This window comes from Physeter macrocephalus, chromosome 14 (genome assembly GCF_002837175.3).
Source record: "Physeter macrocephalus isolate SW-GA chromosome 14, ASM283717v5, whole genome shotgun sequence".
In the NCBI taxonomy this organism is placed as follows: domain Eukaryota; kingdom Metazoa; phylum Chordata; class Mammalia; order Artiodactyla; family Physeteridae; genus Physeter; species Physeter macrocephalus.
The window spans coordinates 33,310,937-33,331,648 of record NC_041227.1 but is presented as its reverse complement, the minus strand read 5'-3'; the positions used below and the strand labels follow the sequence as shown (position 1 = coordinate 33,331,648).

Here is a 20,712-nt window from a genome sequence, read left to right as displayed (position 1 = left end):
GAGCGGCTGGGCCCGTGAGCCATGGCCGCTGAGCCTGCGCGTCCGGAGCCTGTGCTCCGCAGCGGGAGAGGCCACAGCAGTGAGAGGCCCGCGTACCGCAAAAAAAAAAAAAAAAAAAAAAAAAATAGGTAAAACTAATTTATAAAGTTGCAGGTTAAAATAGGGTGTGTTAGTAGGGTAGACACCTGGAGTGTTGGTGATGCTCTGTTTCTTTATCGGGGTGCTGCTCACATGGGTGTGTGCTCTTTTCAAAAATTCATCAGGTTATATAGTTACAGCTTGCGCACTTTTCTGTGTATATTATATTTCGATCAAAGTTAAAAAAAATCAGGTCAAGTCCCTGCGAGTAGCATGGCTAAACAAAAAAAATAAATTTTATATTTTGTTTTTCCAATTTACAAATGTTCAAGAGAATTTAGTGTGTAAAATATTAAGGATTGGAAGCAATGGCATCTTTCAATTCTTGCGCAGAGAAGTGGACACAAAATTTCCCCTTCATGGCTCTGTCATTAGGCATCTCAATCTTAACCCCCTGGATCCTTGCTGTCATAATCCACTGCATTTTAATACACTGAAACAATGTCTGGGCTGAAATTTGCCAAACTGGGTGGTGGTTCAACAATGTATCTACCCAGGGGGCCTATCAGAATGTCTAACCAATTAGAACTGAATATCAGAGCTGGAATCTCAAATCCTGACTCTCAGGGTGATAGGCCATCTCGCTATTATATTGGATTGAACAAGGACCTGGGATAGGAATTGGGCAGGTGGGTCGTGACAGGGTGAGCCTCCAGGGACCAGAACCCAGAGGGAAGACATGCTGAAAATCATTTTAGATTTCTAAATCCAAACAGGGAAGGCTCCACCTCTGTTGCCTTTGCACACAGAGATTCCTCTTTACTAATCCTGAGACAGATTCATTTCTTACTGAAATTCTCTTGATGAAGAGTGATCTCCCATGAGTTACATACTGGATCCCTGAGACTTGACAGTAAACACCAGCATATGGCAATCCTGTGAACCCTGCTCCTGGCTCAGAGCAATCTGTTTTAACCTACACAATGGTGTTTAGGTTGCATGACTGCAGGAAGAAGTAGGCACAATTAGACATCGCTGTGTAGCCTCCCACCTCAAAGGAAAGCACAATATTAGAAAGAGGGACTAGAACTGGGCAGGAAGATGAGAATTATTTTATCTTCAGACTTCTTGACCAATAGAAAAATTTGCATTGACCTGATAAATCAGTTAACTTGTTCAAATGACACTGTTTTTTGGAGCTGATGTAAATGATCTGTCTTTTGCAGTCCATGTTCACCTTACCAGTCAGATATTTAAAGAAATTCGCCAACTGCTGTGGAAAAAAGGCTTGAGGATTTAATAGTCCTTACTCTCAGCTACTGACTTCTGTGTTTGGCACTGAGAAAACAGAAGCAATCCAAAAAACATCTACAATTCCCTTTATTACATGGACGATTTACCAGCATCTCTACTGATGGACTCCAGTTTTCCTCCTCTTATTGATGAAATGCCCTTGGCTCCTGTCTGAGCACAGCCCCTCTATTTGTGAATAAGAGAGAGTCAACAATTTTCTGTTATTTTGTAAAGGACCAGAGAGTAAATATTTTAGGCTTTGTACTCCATATGGTCTATGTCATAACTACTCAACTATGTGTAGTGAAAGCAGCCATAGACAATTTGTAAACAAAGAGGTATTGTTATGTTCCAATAAAACTTTATTTATAAAAACAAGTGGTGGGTCAGACTTGGCCTCGGGCTGTAGTTTACTGAGCCTTGTACTAGATCCTACCGCTCTCTCGCCTGCTCAAGGACATGCTCTAGCAATTCTCTGACTCGCTTACACTGTTTTCCCTCCACAGGATAATTCCCACAAGCACACGTGTATTTTGTGGTTTCACCCATCTTAAAAACTATCTCTTGGTCTCACTTCCCCTTTCTAGCAGCTTTCTCATTTTTCCCCTGCCCTTTACATCAAAACTTCTCACAAGAGCAATCTCTTTTGGTTTCTTAATTTGCCTCCACTGATATTCCCCAGTGCCCTCTCCAATAGACTTTGATCCTGCTACTCCACTGTAGTTGCTCTAATCCAGGTCACCAATGACCTCTATATCCTTAAATCCACCAGTCAATTATTGGCCTTCACCTTACTTGACCTATGAGTAGCATTTGATCCTGTTGATCACTCTCTTCTTCTTGAAACACTTTGCTTACCTGGCTTCCAAACACACATATTGGCCTCTTTGCCACCTCACTGGCTACTCCTTCTTAGCCTACTTTTTCTGATTCTTTCTTATCTCCTCAATCTCTTCATGTTGGAGTATCAGTGACTCAGGTCTTGGACATCTTCTCTATCTACAGTCACTTCCTGGCTGAGCTCATCCTGCCTCATCAAATACTATCTATAACCTGATGACTTTCAAACTGTTGCATTATATTTGGCATTGAACCCCAGGTTCATATATCTAACTGCCTACTCAACATGTTTCTTCGGGTATTTAATAATAATCTCAGATTGAACATAATCAAAGCTGAAGTCTTGTTGTATACCACCAAATGTGTTCTACTTTAAACTTTCCTTCTGAAGTAAGTGGCATTTCCATCCTTCCTGTCTCTTGGACCAAAACTCTAACATCATCCTTGATTCTTCTCTTTCTCTCACATGCAACATACAATTGCAATTGTTTATGCTCTGAATTCTTCCTTTAAGTAGATGTAGATATAGATATTCAGACCCCTTATCTCCTACATAGCTCCCCCTTGGTCCAAGATACTAATAACCCACTTAAAATATTTCTACAGTTTTTTACCTGATCTCCCTGCTTCCATTATTGCCTCTGCCCTTGCATTATTGACTAAAGAGTTAAGTCAGACCAAGTCCACCAACTGCTCAAAACCCTCCAATGGCTTCTATCTCCCTCAAAATAAAAGCCAAAGTCCTTCAAAAGCCTACATCACAATACAAGAAATCCACTTCTGTTGCCTTTGCTAGTTTCCTTTGCTGGTACCTCCACCTTTGCCAGGATTCACGTAGCTGTGCGTGGAGGACTGTTGGGAATTAACAGTGGGAGAGTAAAGGGAAGGATGATGGTATTCACCGCCCCCCTGCAGCTCTGAGGAGGGGTCAGGGCATCCTGGAGAGGGGGACTGAAGTCCAGGAGTTCCAGGGGTAGCAAATGGGGGTGTGTTCATTGGTCCTCAGGGCAGCAGGAGATGCAGGGAGAAGTGTGAGACTCAGAGGGCAAATGTGAAACAAACCACCGATTTTCTGGGTATATTAAAGGGAGGTATCCCTTGAGGGATCAGGGAAAGTCGATCTTTAGGACACAGAGAGTTGGCAAATCATGCTGCATAACAAGAAGAGTGACTTTTACTTAGCTGCAAAAGATACCACTCTTTTAGTCCAACTACAGAGGGAAAAATTGAAAGAGTTTTCTCCCAATCCACCTTTGAAAGGAGTCACTTGTCTTAAAGAATAAATAAAAAATTCAATCTCAGGTGATTTATGTAAGAAAGCAAGCACGCAAATCTGGAATAATATATTTAGGAAAGCTGAAGTCCTGGTTCTGATTAAAAAAAATTTAATCGACTCAAGAGATTTCTCAGGAATCTATGATATTGTTGCAATTGAGCAACTTTCTTCAGATTTTTGCCTTCTCTGAGCACTCCATGAAGAAATAATCCCCTTCCCCCATCCTCATACCCTCTCCTCCTGCTATAACCTTCCACACAGACCTCCATCTGACCCACAGTAAGTGTACTTCATCATCGTGATTTATCTATTTATTTCCTCCAGAATGCTGTGTCCCTGACACTGGAACACAGAAGGCACCTGACAAATGTGTTTGAATGAATGAATGAGCCAGAATCCCTTGGTAAACAATTTTTTCTGAAGACATTTGACTTTCAAAGAAGCTCAGGTTCCTGTCGGGTGTTCTACATAATGGGGAAACTGTTTCCTTTGGTGCTGGCACTATGCAAGGTACTAGGTATGTTGGCTCCGGAGACTGAACAGAAGGTGTGATGTTATGAGACAGCGCTGACAATTAGAAGGGTGGAAATTAAGTTTTCAGAGTACATGGTGTTTGCAAATTTTAACCTTCTGGCTGAGCAATTTCAATGGAGGAAAAATATCTTATAGAATATCACAGTCTGGGAAGGCAAAACATATTCTGTATCTTCATTAATTATACTAAGCAAGTAGCTGCTGGAAAAACGTCTATAGATTCAGTTCTGACAGGGAATACTACAGGGCTCAGTAATCAAAATCCCTAAAGACAATTAGTGAGCAGAAGCCCAGAGAGAGGAGGAGATTAAAATGTTTTCAACTCAACCGCACAAAGGTTTAATGCAATATAAGATATGCAGACTGGTTTGTAATATAAAACTATATTCACTCACAGTAAAAGCCTCCCTGAAAGTCACTGTCATTTAGTGAATGCTTTTAACTGAGAGCTAATGAATATCATGAATTGGTAATTAAAAAAAAAAACTGAATATGGCTGTATATCAGGAATGATATTTTAAAAATATTTTAGAAATATTTAGTATTTGTTTATCTATATTCATCCATCCATCCAACCATCCATACATATATTGAGAAGTGAAGTGTATACACTCAACAGAATACCAGCAGGTACCAGAATAAGAATGATTGCAAGGCAAGTACAATGCTGTCACGCAGACAATGTTCATTGAACAGAAGTCTCTCTCCAAGCATAAATTATACCATAGAAGTAAATGGGTGACTTGGTTCTTAAAGAGAGAAAATAGATGGGGTTTGTAACCCAGTCTTGAGGAGTAGTTTCTAAAGACCTCAGTGTGTCAAAACTAGTGGGCATTTTATTTATTCCATTATAAGAATTGAAGTTGATGTTATGCAACTTTTGGAAATAAACCTATACTGTAATCACTAAAGAATTAGAGGTCAGGTCAGATTATCTGGTGTAGCTCAAAAAAATGTCAGAGCACTGAGGCTTAAAAAATTATAGATCATAATGCTCAGGCAATGAACACTGGTCTGACATGACTGCATAGCTCTGATCCATGATGTGAGAAGCTGTGTAAGGGCACAGACATGATATGCAGGCTTCAAAGTGTTCCTAGATTCATATTCTTAACTCTGGAAAGAAATTGTATGAAGGGTCAGGATCATCATTAGTATCTTATAAACTATAAACATGGAAAAAGAAACGTTTTCTTTCAATATGTTCATTTCAGTTCCCTTCTAATGGCAGTGGGACATTTTTAGAGGAAGCCATCAAACTTGAGTCCAAGTTTCCCAGAAGTTCATAGCTTCTTGTTTGATATATCTTGCCTTTGTTCTAGTTATTTCTGTATGCATCTGAAAGGCCCACTATCTTAGTAAACTAGCAACTCCTTAATGGAGAGGGCCATGTCTAATTCATCTTTCTAGTCCATGGCTGAATAAATATTTATTATTATTTAAAATTGTTATTTAAAATTTTAAATTTTTCATTCTTTCTCACATTAATTGAGCAGCTACTATGTGCGTAATCATGGGTTAAGTGTGCACATGGTAAAAGAAGTTAAATAGGTACTGAAATGTCTGCCCTCTAGGAGAGGGATGGAAAGAAGATGGTAAGGCTAAGAGAAAATGGTTTGCGATAAGATGCTTAGGTGAAATGGAATGTGGTTTCATCTATATTTTCGTTTGCAAAGAAATTATATCAAATGCCTTATTTCTAATGTAAAATAAGCATTATGCTAAGCCAATGCCATTACTTGGAAGTGTTTGAATTACATTTCTACTTGGCAGCAGAATGATTTTTAGATGGAATTTTAACACATGCTAAATATGACAAAAACTCAAAGTCTTTCATAGGAATCAGGACAATATCATACGGATTCAGATCGAGGTGACAAGCTTCAGAAGTTTCATTCCACATACCTTGGCCACTTCTTCTTGGAAAGCCACAAGGTTCAAATGGGAGATGTTAACTAAGTCAGGCCCATACACCACTGTTATCATGCGATGTTCCAGGCGCCCGATGTTCCCCACATCCAGAAGTTCACGTAATTTGGGGTCCTGGATAATAATAAATGTTGAAATATTTAGTCTTAGCTAGAGATTTTAGACCATAATATCAAAAGAATTAAGAGTTAGAATGCCTTAAAAACAAAGTTGCCTTTTATTCGTTTTTTTTAATTTTTAAATATTTATTGAAGTATAGTTGATTGACAATCTTGTGTTAGTTTCAGGTGTATAGCAAAGTGATTTGGAGATATATATGTATATATATTCTTTTTCAGATTCTTTTCCCTTATAGGTTATTACAAAAACTGAGTAGAGTTCCCCATGCTATGCAGTAAGTCCTTGTTCGTCGTCTATTTTATATACAGTAGTGTGTATATGTTAATCTCAAACTCCTAAATTATCCCTCTCCCCTCCTTTCCTCTTTGGTAACCATAAGTTTGTTTTCTACATCTGTGGATCAATTTCTGTTTTGTAAATAAGTTCATTTGCATCACATTTTAAGATTCCATATATAAGCAATATCATATGATATTTGTCTTTCTCTGTCTGGCTTACTTCACTTAGTATGAAAATCTCTAGGTAAAGTTGCCGTTTATTCTTACTAGAAACTGGTATGAGTTGAAGTCCTTCAACCCAGAAAGGCCCAGAAAGGTGAAATAACTTGCCGAAAGGTTGTGAAGAGAGAATTTCTGCATAAAGATTTATGATCCTCAGATCCTCATGGTATTTTTTTTATATTATATTTTTTAAATTTATTTATTTATTTGGTTGTTGGGTCTTAGTTGCAGCAGGTGGGCTCCTTAGTTGTGGCATGCATGTAGGATATAGTTCCCTGACTAGGGATAGAACCTGGGACCCCTGCATTGGGAGCGTGGAGTCTTAACCACTGCGCCACCAGGTTAGTCCCGATCCTCATGGTATTATGCTAAGTGAAATAAGTCAGAAAGAGAAGGACAAATACTACATGATATCACTTATATGTGATTTTAAAAAAGCTGAACTTATAGTAACAGAGATTAGAGTAGTGGTTACTAGGGACTGGAGGGTGGGAAAAATGGGGAGATGTTGGTCAAAGGGTATAAATTTACAGATAAAAGATAAGTTCTGGGGATCTAATGTATAGCATGGTGATTATAGTTAATAATATTGTATTATATATTGGAAAAATGCTAGGGGAGTAGATCTTAAATGTTCTCACTACAAAAAAGAAATGATAATTATGTGAGGTGATGGAGGCGTTAGCTAACAATCTGGTGGTAATCATTTTGCAATATACAAATGTAACAAATCAACATGCTGTGCACCTAAACTTACACAATATTGTGTGTTAATTATATCTCAATAAAGCTGGAAAAAAGACTTATGGTCCTAAGTCAAGAGCTCTTTCTGTCATACTGTCATTCAGTAACACATTTTTATGTGTCACAATTCTCCCTTTATTTCCTCCAATCATCCCATGAATCACATATTGAAATGCAAAATCTCATCCCTCTCCTCAATTCATGAACACATTGAAATAAAGAGGGTGGTTTGGCAGAATCAAAACACAACAATGCCACCTAGGGCTGGGGCAGAAACCTAGCTGAGGGTCACAGCATGGACTTTCTCCACACTGAACACTGACAGAGAGGACTGTTAAAGTGAGCCACGTGGCGGCGTCTGCCATGAATATGTTATTTCAGTTCTATCCTCAAAAAGTACTGGGATTTGGACATAAAGAAATTCCGCAGTCTTTTCAGAGCAAGTTGCCTTCTTTGGGACATCATAAGTATGGATCCCTTGGAGATCTAGTCCTGCTGGGCAAAGGAGGTTTCCAAACTTTCTGAATTCAAAATAAAATCTACATAGGGCTCCGTCATTTTGGCTGAATTTATTTTCCTTTCATACAGGCCTTGAAGAAGGTAAGAGCTTCACGCAGAAAATTAGCATCAAATCAATCACTTAGCAAATTTTCAGCCAGCTTCTGAGCAAGGAATAAACTTACATTCTTATTTATTTAGCTAAATGCTGGGCCAACAGGGCTTAATGACTTAGGTTGGTTATTCTGATCTCCATTCTGAGGTTTTTATATACAGCATCCTTATAAAGAAAAAGCAAACCTGAAAAAACCAAGAAAGAAACAACAAAACCTTTCCAGCTGAGTTATTTGATTTGGTGACATTAATTCTCTCTTTAGTTAAAAAAACTTTCTCCTTTGTTCAGCCGAATGAAGAGGAACATTTTCAGGTAAGTTATGATGAGAGGAAATCCCATTTCAAAGCTGTGCCCAATATAATCAAAACTTCAACTAGACTAACAAGCTGAGAATTTATCAAGAACATCAGGCCTCCTTGAAAGATCAAATGCTATCACAAAAGTATCAATTTGCATGACCTAGAAAAGGAGAGGAACACAGTAAAAAAAAATATTAAATAAACAATCATAGCAAAAAGGGAAGTGTTTAACATTTTACCATTAATGAAAGATTAAAGAAGAATGTTCCGAAAGAATGGACTTTTTGTGAAGGCTAATTAATGAATGATACCAGCTGTTCTGTGAAACAATTAACTGCATCTCGGGTTTTGATCACCATTGAGGCAAGTTTCAAAGAGAAAATACATTTGATCAGTACTTAAAATTTTTTTGTGTGTACTTAGAAGAGAAAAATAAACTTCAGAAACCACCTGAAACTTGTAATTATAAATCCCTAGTGTTAAATCATTGATTACAAAGTCCATCAATATCTTCGGTTCTACAACATTTAATGGGACAATATTTGGAATTGAATGCGCTCTATACTTTGTATCCTTTCTTACCTTCCATTGACAGCCATGTGACTCACCCTCTGGCTCTTTTCTCTTTCAGGTATTTTCTCTTCCTTCTATACTACTTTGCTGCCTAATTCACATATCCATTAAAAATACTTTTGCCCACCTCTCAGAACTTCAGGGACTAGGTGTGGGGCTCAGGGATTCATTTGAGTTTTCCTTGAGAAATAGGAACCCCGGGCAAGTAGAGAGGACCGAGGGAAGGTGCCCAGAATAGAAGATAATTCTGGAAGAGGGATTCTGGGATTCACACTGTCCCTAACAATACTGTTAGGTACAGTCAACAGGAAGTTTTGAGAAAGATGACCAACTCTTTGTGGCAGCTCTGTTAAGTTTTCCCACTAATGGTTTACTGGTTACATATGTGTGAGTATATATATAAATATATATATGGGATTGGGAAGATAATGCAGGCTGGCAAAATGATGATGATGACTGAATCTGAGGGGTAGGTATTTGAGGGTTCATTGTTATAGATCTGGCTACCTCTGAGATAGTTAACATTTACATATCCATAATAAATTTTAAAAAAGTATTGAGCATGAACTGGAGGAGCAAGAAACTTTAGAAATAAAATTTAGAAATTCAAGAGAAACCACAATATTTTAAAGTTATGTAGTTCTGAAAGCAAGCAGAGAAGTCATTTAAATATATAACAAGCAACTTTCTTACTAATACCTTTCCTTGGTGATGGATCATACTAATTTTAAACTATATTTTACTTTCTTTTCCATCATTAATCATTTTATTTCGCTTTAAAATTGTACCTTTTCTTCATCTATTTCATTTTTATCAACACCAAACATGGTTATGTTAGAAATCTCTCTTAAGACATGACTTCACTTTTCTTTTTACCTGTACTGTTCTCTATTTTGAACACAACATCCCAAGCCGATGTGGTGGCTTCAAATCTCATTCCTCATTACTGAGCAGATTGTTATGTGAAAGGTATACTTGGAAAAGATATCTGTCCTTTCAAGTACCAAAAGTTGCCCTCAGTTGTTTTCAGCAAAGGAGACCCTCAGAGAATAGGCAAAAGGGGAAAATTATCTAGAAGAATAAACAGCAAAGGCACCCAGTGTTTGGAGAAACTTGTAAGTGGAAGGATTTAAAGTAAACATGTCTAGGGAGTTCCCTGGCAGTCCAGTGGTTAGGACTCGGTGCTTTCACTGCCCGGGTTCAATCTCTGGTTGGGAACTAAGATCCCACAAGCCACGTGGGATGGCCAAAACAAAAACAAAAACAAACAAAAAATAAAGTAAATATGTCTAAAAAATGGTTGTCTCTCGGGGGTTGTTTCTCAGGTCTGGGGATATGAGTGGCTGCATTTCAAAAACAAACAAAATCAAAATATGTTGTAACAATAACAAAAACCTATAGACAGTTTGCATAAATACCACCCTCTTCCCAAAATCTCTTCTACTAAGGAATCTTATCTCTGTTTCTCATCGATTGAACCTCCTGACCAGTTTTCAGAAAAGGATTTACCTACATAGGTTACTACCAAGTTCAAACATATTTCTTGGTCCCTGCAATGATATAAATTCTTTGAAAATTTTACAAAGAAAACAAGCTATCCCCACAACTCTATAAAAATGTCCAATTTCTCTGCTGCAAAACACTAAAGAATATAGCTCAGAAAAAAAAGAAGAGGTGAGGTGAGGTGAACTTGGAGTTTCATAGTTTCACTAAGCTGGCACTCAGGCCTGCTTTCCCCAGAGAATATCCTACATGTGTCTCCACCATTGGAATTAGCCAGACCAACTAAGAATCCTGGAAGCTATAATTTAAGTGTACTTTTAATGTTAAGTGCAGGATCATCTCTATTCATTCCCATAAGAGTTACAAAATAGAGACTGTCTGACTAAATAAGTTCATTTTCTCTTAATCATTGGGATTCGTGATTAAATTACTTCAGTTCTGCTGCAAAGAAAGTGAAGTTGCTCAGATTAATGATTCCCATTTCCAGGTAATAGGCAACTGAAGAAAGTCAAGACCCGTCTACACCTGAGATACAAGTATGCATTACTATAATTATAACATATCATTCAACAAAATAGAAATTAATAAAAAGGATAATCACATGCTAAAAGATGCTTTTTAAAAGAGTCAAATCCCAGTTTCAACCTTCATTCCTTAATATATATGACTTTCAAACAAAAGCTATTTTATTTGTATGTCAGATATATGCAGAATAAAAAAAATCTTTCAAGACCTTAGATTTCATTTTGATACCAAAAACATTCTTGGTGCAGAAAATATACCTCACTCATTTTTCATCCCCATTAAATATATCTCTACTGGATGTTGGGCTTATTGAACAATTTGCATATTAGGTTAATTTTAGTCCCAGCACTTAATACAATATTTTTGATCTGAATTAAAATTATATAGATGTAACTTTAATCCATCATTCAGATAAAGAACCAGGCATATAAAAGTCTTTCTATTAACACTCAGTACAACAGCCAGAAATGAAAGAGATAGATTCCTTGTTAGATTAAAATGACATTAGCATGTTTATGCTTTATTTAAATCTGTTGTGAAGGAAAGATATAAACTTATGTCAAGGGTGGTTTTCCATCAAGGTTTTGAATTTAACATTTGCCTTTTGGAAAATAAAAAATAGATGAACAAACCCCTTGGAATCAATACTTATTCTCACACCTCTCATTGCAAAAGTTTTGCTCTTTTTTATGAACGTCATGAGGAATACTTTCTCTTCTTCAGGTTATACCAGTAGTTTAGGCAGCTCACACAGCCAGCAAGCCTTTTTAGATAAAACAGTTTCCACTTGCATGGATTTTTAACTCTGAAATGCGGTGCCATGAACATTCTCCTACACAGAGGGAAAGACTTGGAGGACGTTTTTTATCCATTTTTTCCTGTAAGTGAGGACGGGGGTGGCTTGAATATTTTTCAGCTATTTCTTTAGATGGAGGGAATAACAAAGTGAGAACAGACTGACTATGACAAAGAAGAGTGACTATGGGCACATACTAGAAAGAAAAAGAGCAGTACAGTCCTTCATATCTCACAGAGGCATTATCATAACATGATTAATTATACTTGTTTGGATAGAGTGGTGATGAAGTTGTATACACAGTCTTCACTGCACTCATGGGAGGCCTCCATGTACAAGTAAAAAAATCTATTGGAGGAGAAGAAAAAATTTAGTTGGCCTGGTTATACATCTCCATCCAAAATAAAGTGTCCTGAAGATGCCAGACATGAGTTTATTGAGCTAAAAACTAACAGACTGTTCAAATCTAAAAGAAAGAAAATAGTTTAGAAGAAATGTAAATGCAATCACCCTGAAAAACACTCCCCTTGATCATAGGCATATCCATGCAGCTAAAATTTTGTTTATCCTTGGGAATGGCTACAGAGGAGAGAGATATAAATTCAAGGAAAATCTCCAACTAGCGTTCTAGTGATTAACGTAAAATTTAACTGCTTGAGGTTTTCCTCCTTTCAGTGAACAAGCTCAGGATGTGGTTTTAATGTAGTTTCAAAGCTACGTAGTTTCAAAAAATGAAGAGAAAGAGGAAGTGGGTGCTGGAGGCATTCAGCCAGCTGACACTCAGAAGGAGAAGAAAAAGGGGATTAAAATAAGGTGCCTAGATTCCTGGGAACAAGTAAGTCCCAGAATGTATGGATGTCCAAGTGATAGTTGTTAGAGCTGCACAAATGCTGTTATTTCAAGAAGTTGCATTATCTGAGCTAGGTTCCTAGGTACACATGCTCAGCTAATAGGATGCTTGTCTTGATGCTTCAGAAACAGACCTGAGTCAATGATCTGGGGGAAAGTATTGATACATTACTTTGGAGGTGATCACAGGAAGTACAATGAGAGAGTAAGACAAGGAGGAAAGAAAGCCAATAGATAGCATGTTTACAGTATGTAGGATATAGAGCAGATTACCACTTTGGGCAACCGAGGCTCAATCCAACCAGTGCCAACCTAAGACAGTGTGAACACCCCCCCCAAGGATCCTGGAAACTGGAGTACCGATCTGTCAACTCCCATCTCTTGTTGATGGAGCATCTCTCTTGGGATGCCCACTCCCTTGCATTACGGCCAGAAAACATTCTCAGGACTATGTAGGAACTCTACAGGTAAACGCTGGGGTGGGTCAGTGGAATATGAGTGCACAGAAAATGTCTGTTACACTGTTGAAGGAATGACTGTAAGAAATAAAATTTGGTCCTGATATTGATTAATCTTCATGTATTCTATGGGATCTACATTTGAAGGAATTTCATTAGGGCAAATAGATTTAGATTCCTAACTGATCAGTTCTCTATACAAAATAATAAATATAGCCACAGTAAATTCTAATTAGTAATCGTTTGTCAGCACCATCCTAGCTGTTCTATATTTTTCCCTCTGTTTCATCTGCAAACTAATGCTGAAAGGTAGCTATGTTTTTCTTCCCCTCAGTTTGCAAATGAGAACTCTGAGGTTTGGAGGTGGGTAAAGTAATTTGCCCAGTTTTGTAAAATGGGGGAAGGAAGATTTGCCACCAGGTACAGTGGATCATAAAGTCTAAGCCCTCTCTGTATCACATTCTGTTAAAAAGCATAGCCAATTTGATGGAGTTGATATAAAAATAGTGCAAATATTTCAAATGGCAGAATAAACTTGAATAAATCAGCATCCATTCAAGTCATCTCCCTTAGTGATATTTTAGGCAGTTCCTAAAAATACAAAATAATCCAAATGTGAAATTAAAATAGGAAAGAAATATGGTCTAGTGGTACCACTTGTCTTGCTAGGAAAGAATGGAAGCCAAACAGCCAAGTTCAATCATCATTTGTACAGTAATCTTTACTGAAAGTCAAAGTGCATGAAATATATAGCAGTTTTTTTTAAAAAAGTCAGTGGGAAAAGAAGTGAGCTTCCTCCTCCTCATTGAGTCAGTATTTGTCAAACTTAAAAATTCTAAAGTATAGATAGCTTGTCATTCATGTTTCAAACTCTCCCCAGGCCTTCTGTGACACATGCAACCACCTAACTCCCAGCAAAATCCGTATGCACAGTCATTTCCACTCCAGTGCATAAAAAGCCACATGTCCTGAGGGCTAGAGGTGTGTGTAAAGCAGGCAATTAGCCCTCATATGTTCCTTCCTGGTTAAAATCCCCCACAGAGCGGGTGACATGCATTACATTTTGCGGGGTGGGGTGGGTTGAGGGGAAGCTGTGGTGCTTCTGGGTAAGTTTCATTATCATTGTTTCCAAGTTTTAGAATAATGAGGCCTGTTTGTTAAAAGAACACAGATAATATTTACTAAGTTCTCTCTGGTCCATGAGTCCTTTAATTGGTGAGATATTCTTTTTCCTATTTTGTTGTGGGATCTGCCTCCTTATATGGTATTTGATACAATTAGAGGGCACCAAAGGGGCTTCTGAAACCTCAGAACAAAAGTGAAAATCAAGCATATTAAAAAAAGAAGGCCCAACAATTCCTTAGCAATGACAAACACAAACAATGCTCCCTTTGCAGTTTCTGGAAAATCCATGTGCTTAGCGTAGATGCTAAGGACTTCTGACACTTTGAGGGAGACAGCAGAAATTGCATCCTGTCTATCTGACTCTGAGTTTCAGATGCGCCAATTAAAAGCAATGTAACCTCGTGAGTTTTCTTAATCCTTCTATGACTCAGTTTCTTTGTTACAGGAATAAATGAATAATTATATGTTAAGTGCTCAGGGAAGCACATAACAAGCTGTGAGTATGTGAAAAATAAATCAATAGCCTGAAAATGAAAGACAATATAGGGGCATCTACTGAATAATTTAATATCTTGTGGACACCAGAACATGTTACTACAAATATATATATATGTATGTATATATACATATATATATACATATATATATTTACTTACTTTATGACTTATCAAGCAAGACATATATTTGTATTTACATTTGTATCTATTTATTATATTATATTTAAACACACACACTTTTATATTTTCCTTAATTTGCTCTTCCATGGGAAGCATAATTTAAAGAGTGCTAAAAGACATTTCTAGAACTTTTATGTTTCTGGCTCCTGTGTTCAACTAGCTTTGAAAATTCGGCAACTTTTTTCTCTGAGTTTCAGCTTAGTTTTTACTCAATATGGATGATAATAATGTCTTCTCACCTTAAAGCATTAGTGTGGTAATCAAAATTGAATCTTCAAACCGCACTGTGTCACGTGTAAAGAAAGAATTCACATATTTTTGTGGTGACTGATGTAATTAATTTATTTTAAGTATGACATGAAAAATAGCAGTGAAAAATTGTCAGCTGTTTATCTTTTTCTTATTAAGATTATAAAAGGGATATAGGAGCTTAAAGGAAAGAAATTTTCCTGTCAATTTGCTATAGGTAACTAAAGGAGTTTGCAGTAAATAGATAAGTTATCTAGCAGTGTCTAAATATAGATATGAATGTGTGTCTACTAAAGGTTCTAAAAATATTTCAAGATTAAATATTATTTGATTTTCACATTTATCTCTTGTTTTATTTATATCTTTTATTTTCCGTTACTCTAGATAAATGAGTTAACTATATTCCATAATGAATAAAGATCAATAATGTATTATTCCTTCAGAAACACAGGTATATAAAGCTCTTTATAATTCAAAGTCTGGAGGAGGTCTGATGTCTACTTTTATAAGAAATAACAAATAGCATCTAAATAAGCCCTGTCTTAAATATGCCTTTTTATGTGTGTGCTTCTCTTTGAAAGTATGAAAATGTCTTCTAAAATTCTTTGATATCCATCCATCAAAATAATCCAACATTACACATGAAGACCAAAGTTGTCATCTCTAAGGCCTCAACTTTCCATGAGAAAACAATTATCTTGAGAGTTATTTGAATGTGTCTAGTTAGTAAAATCAGGCAGGTTAATAATATCTCCATGCCATTACGGTATCGCCAAGATTGCTAGTACAATTCTAAACAGGAATGTAAAAACAATTCAATGAGTTATGAAGCTCTCAAACTTTTACAAAAATTGTACAAAAAAACAAGTAAGTATTCCCAGGACATTAGTAGCCAATTCTTTGCATTTTACTTGTCGACCTGCACTAATCAGTTTTGAAGTAATTTATTTTAACTTTGCTCTCAAATATCATTTATTCCTCTTTTCACCTTTTCCCTCCTTCCCACTCAGTCAGCTTTTCTCTCCCTTACGAAAGTATTCCCGGGGGGATTTTGTAAAGCCTTTGGAAACTGGCAAACTAAATGTTTTTATATCATCTTAAGAAGACAACATTTAAGGCATGGACTGTTTTAGGATGAACTGTAATATAACCCAGTTTCCTATAAAGAGAAATCATCCTACTGTCAAGGATCAACTCAAATTATTTCACTTCTTGAGTCCTCCAGTTCATTCAAATACTTGCTTTATGATTAATTCATAGCAAACACTGACTTAGGGACTCAAGAAACAGAGTAGTCTACAAAGTGGGAGTAAGAGGATTCATACACTTCCCTTTCTTTTCTTTAACGATTCCCACTTGATACCTTCTTGCGAAATATACTGTAGAAGATATTGGAAGATTCGCTCAGAGTTTCACTTCAATCTAGTGATTTCCTAGCATTGTTGGCTAATTTCAACAATTAAGTACAAAAAATGGATTGCACTGAGCCATGAATAGGTTGCCTCTCATGGTATGCTTAAGGCATGTTTAAGGCTTTCAAAGGAAAACAACCCAACAAAACCCAAAAACCCAAGCAAACAAACAGCAAGAACAAAACCCCCCATATCCCTGAATTGTAGCACTTACCACTTTTCATGATGTAAATACTGCCACTATAGCCAATTTCAAACTACCCATATAACATCATTGGATTCAGAAGTGGAAAGATATGTACAGATGTGCTACAGATGTAGCACACTATTACATAATAGTTCACTGTACAGATACAAGAGCTATAAATAGCCTCAAGATCAAAGATAATCATAAAATATAACAAAATAAATAGAAAATGATGAGTTTTGAGTATTTATTGCCTTTCTTTTGAATATAATTTATTTAGTTGCAAATTCATCTTACTTAATTTATAATAATGGCTGTGTTTAACAACCAGTAGCACATTTACCAAAATTTTAACAATTGACTCTCATGAACTGGTATGAGCTGGCTCCAGCTCATCACTGGTTGTGTCCAGAGGTGGTCTGTAAAAGTTAAAAGACATGCCGCGGAGTAACTGGGCCCATGAGCCACAACTACTGAGCCTGCGTGTCTGGAGCTTGTGCTCCGCAACGAGAGAGGCCACGATAGAGAGAGGCCCGCGCACCCCGATGAAGAGTGGCCCCTGCTTGCCGCAACTAGAGAAAGCCCTCGCACAGAAACGAAGACCCAACACAGCCAATAAATAAATAAATAAACTTAATCATCTAAAAAAAAAATGTTTCACTGTGAGTGGAGTATAAGTTGATAGAATATTAAAAAAGGGGTACATACATTTTTAAAAAATTTAAAAAGTTAAAAGAGACTGCTATGCTTCTGGGAAATAGGGAAACGTGTCCGTTTGAACAGCATCACCCCCAAATCTCTATAGGCATCAATTTATCTATTTTAGCTTCTTTCTGGTTTTCTTCCTGCCTGGAGATTGCTTCGCAATTGCTGTATTGTCACAGATCGCTCTCCTCGGGCCTTATCTTACAAATGTAAGAGGACCTCACTCTGGGTACTCCCCTAGAATGGTTCTGTTGGGTAGATCCCAGCTTCCTGGGCTCTAAACCTACAGGGCTGGGTCCTGAACTCTCGCCTTCAAATACAATTATAGTCCAACTCAAAGTGAAATGTAATAAGAGCATTTCACTCCAAAGTACAATGACTAGCATGGTTTTCTCCTCATTAGAGAGTCTGGTTGTCTAGAGACACTCTGCTATTGACAGATGTTCTGAAGGCTCCTTTGTGGAAGAACATTTAGAGTGTTCTTAGTGTTTGTGGGCATCTGCCACAAGTTCTTTATTCATCCCGTGAACAAATGCTTATAAGTACCTGCTGTTTACCTGACATGGTGCTGGTTGATGAAGCTACATTAGGGAAAAAAACAGATACTATACACCCTGGTGATATTTATAATCTGGTGAGGACACTCTTAAATGAATCAAAGAGTCTCTAAATAAACAAGACAGAGCTTGTTATGATATAATTAATGGAATAAGGGAGGGCTTCCTTAAAGAAGTATTAGGTGAACTAAAATTTGAAAAAATGAGGAAGGGTCTTAAGCAGGTGAAGGAAGAGTAGTAAGAAGCCCTTCAGTCAGGGGAAACAGCATATGTAAATGCCTTGTGGGTGGAGGAAGATGATCAAGTAAGAGAAAGTTCAAAGTAAGAGGAAGTTCAAAGCGGGAAGGGAGCTTGCTTGTGTGAAATGAACCTGGGAGATAGGTAGGGAGCCAGACTATACTAAGAGGTATGGTCTGTGCTGCTTAGGGAGTTCTAAGCCTTTGAACAAAGGGGAGCCATTGAATGGGTTCAAGCAGAGGAAGAACAGGGTGTGATTGCTAGAATATAGACGACAGATTGGAAGGGAGGCACTTGCAGCATTTCAGGGGCATCGTGGTGTAGCTGGACAGATTTGAAAGACACGGAAGAGGCAAAACTAGCTTGACCTGATGTTGGATTGGGTATTGGGATTGAAGAGATCGAGGTGTTAGAGGTTCTGAACAACTGAGACGTGGTGTAGCCAAAAGACACAGGGACACCTGGAGAAGGAATAGGTTTGCAGGGAGTAGATGGTATGGTAATGAGCTGGGTTTTTAATACGCTAAGTCCGAGGTGCTTTGGAGACTATTCCTATTTGCGGATCATAAATCCAATCGCAAAAGTCTTATCTACCAGAGAATGGCTACAGAAACAGAGCCCCTGATTTCAGTTTTATTCTGGATAGAATTCTAAATACAGCAAAAACAACCTGCAGAGTAAGATGCCAAGTGGATTTGTTACACTTTCTCCTCTTCCATGGATTTTGGTTCATTGTTCTTTAATCCCTCAAATATTTCTTTTTCTTTGATTCACATCATTAAAATAATTTTATATTTATCAAAATGTAGCCCCAGGAAGCCAAACGAAGTATGTACATTTAAAGAACAGCTTCTAAAGGACTTAAAGAGAGGTGATACATTTTGGATAAGTCTCCACAGAAGAAAGATGTTAACAAAGATTTCTGTGCATTGTTACATTCAATAGTGGAAGTGGGTGATTGAATTATAAAGGTACTTCATCAAAAACACTGATTTCTAAGGCTATTATGTTTTATGAGGATGGTTTTGAATAGTGATTTAGAAGAAAAAAAAAGCATCTTCGAAGTGTGATATATTAGATGTTTATGTAACTATAACAAAAGAACTATGAATTTCATTATGAATTTGATTTCCCCAAATCCAAGTGATTTGCAAAACTCTTAAATATTTTAGTAATATTTTTAAGGCAACATATAAAACAAAAATCACTTAAGCACATAGGATGGAATTTTATGCAGCTTTTAAAAATCATGTTGATGGTATTAGGTATGAAAGCAACGCTAAGAACTTGTACACATGGTGTTAATTCTGTGCAACTATAAGTACAGAGAGCACTCAAAGGAAATATAACAAACTATTAGCAATGCTCATATCTACATTGTAAGATGCTGTTTCTTTTTTCAGATGAAAATACCTTCTGAATATGAAGATGTTGCATACACTTATAAAAAATTCAAGTAATTTAGCAAAGGATAATGAAACAAAATTAACTCTGAATTCTACCACCCAAAAGCAACCACTGAAAACATGTTGGAAGACATCTTTCTAGATCAGTGTTGCCTAATACAACTTTCTGTGTTGATGGCATTGTTCTGTATCTGTGCTGTCCAATATGGTAGCCATTAGCCACAAGTGCCTATAGAACGCTTGATATGTGTCTATTGCAATTGAGGAAGTTAATTTTTAATCTAATTTAATTTAATCTGATTTAAATTAATTTAAATTTAAATAATCATGTGAGGCCACTGGTTGGCAAGTTGAACTGCGTAGTTCTAAACATATCTCTAAAGGTAACCCTCCTGCACTGTTGATAGGAATGTAAATTGATACAGCCATTATGGAGAACAGTATGGAGGTTCCTTAAGAAATTAAAAACCGAACTACCATATGACCCAGCAATACCACTACTGGGCATGCACCCTGAGAAAACCATAATTCAAAAATATACAGGTATGGGCTTCCCTGGTGGCGCAGTGATTGAGAGTCCACCTGCCGGTGCAAGGGACACGGGTTCGTGCCCTGGTCCGGGAAGATCCCACATGCCGTGGAGCGGCTGGGCCCGTGAGCCATGACCTCTGAGCCTGCGCTTCCAGAGCCTGTGCTCTGCAATGGGAGAGGCCACAATACTGAGAGGCCCGTGTACCGCAAAAAAAAAAAAAAAAAAAAATACATGTGGATTAGCAGGCAAGATGGCGGAAGAGTAAGACGCGGAGATCACCTTCCTCCTCACAGATACATCAGAAATACAGCTACACGTGGAACTTCTCCTATAGAACACCCACCGAACGCTGGCAGAAGACCTCAGACCTCACAAAAGGCAAGAAACCCCCCACGTACCTGGGTAGGCAAAAGAAAAAAGAAAAAACAGAGACAAAGAACTGAGAGGCCCGTGTACCGCAAAAAAAAAAAAAAAAAAAAAAAATACATGTGGATTAGCAGGCAACATGGCGGAAGAGTAAGACGCAGAGATCACCTTCCTCCTCACAGATACATCAGAAATACAGCTACACGTGTAACTTCTCCTATACAACACCCACCGAACGCTGGCAGAAGACCTCAGACCCCACAAAAGGCAAGAAACCCCCCACGTACCTGGGTAGGCAAAAGAAAAAAAAATAAACAGAGACAAAGAAT

The 20,712-nt window shown here is 37.5% G+C and overlaps 1 protein-coding gene across 6 annotated transcripts in view; it reads right to left on the bottom strand.

Annotated features, from left to right (window-relative positions):
• Window positions 1-20,712, bottom strand: part of PLCB1 (phospholipase C beta 1) — a 705,446-nt gene that overhangs the window by 226,358 nt on the left and 458,376 nt on the right. For all 6 annotated transcript variants that reach the window (XM_024123662.3, XM_024123663.2, XM_028499214.2 and 3 more), the window contains exon 4: window positions 5,927-6,064. In XM_024123662.3, coding sequence (XP_023979430.1) covers window positions 5,927-6,064 — 138 coding nt within the window. The remainder of the gene's footprint in view (window positions 1-5,926; window positions 6,065-20,712) is intronic.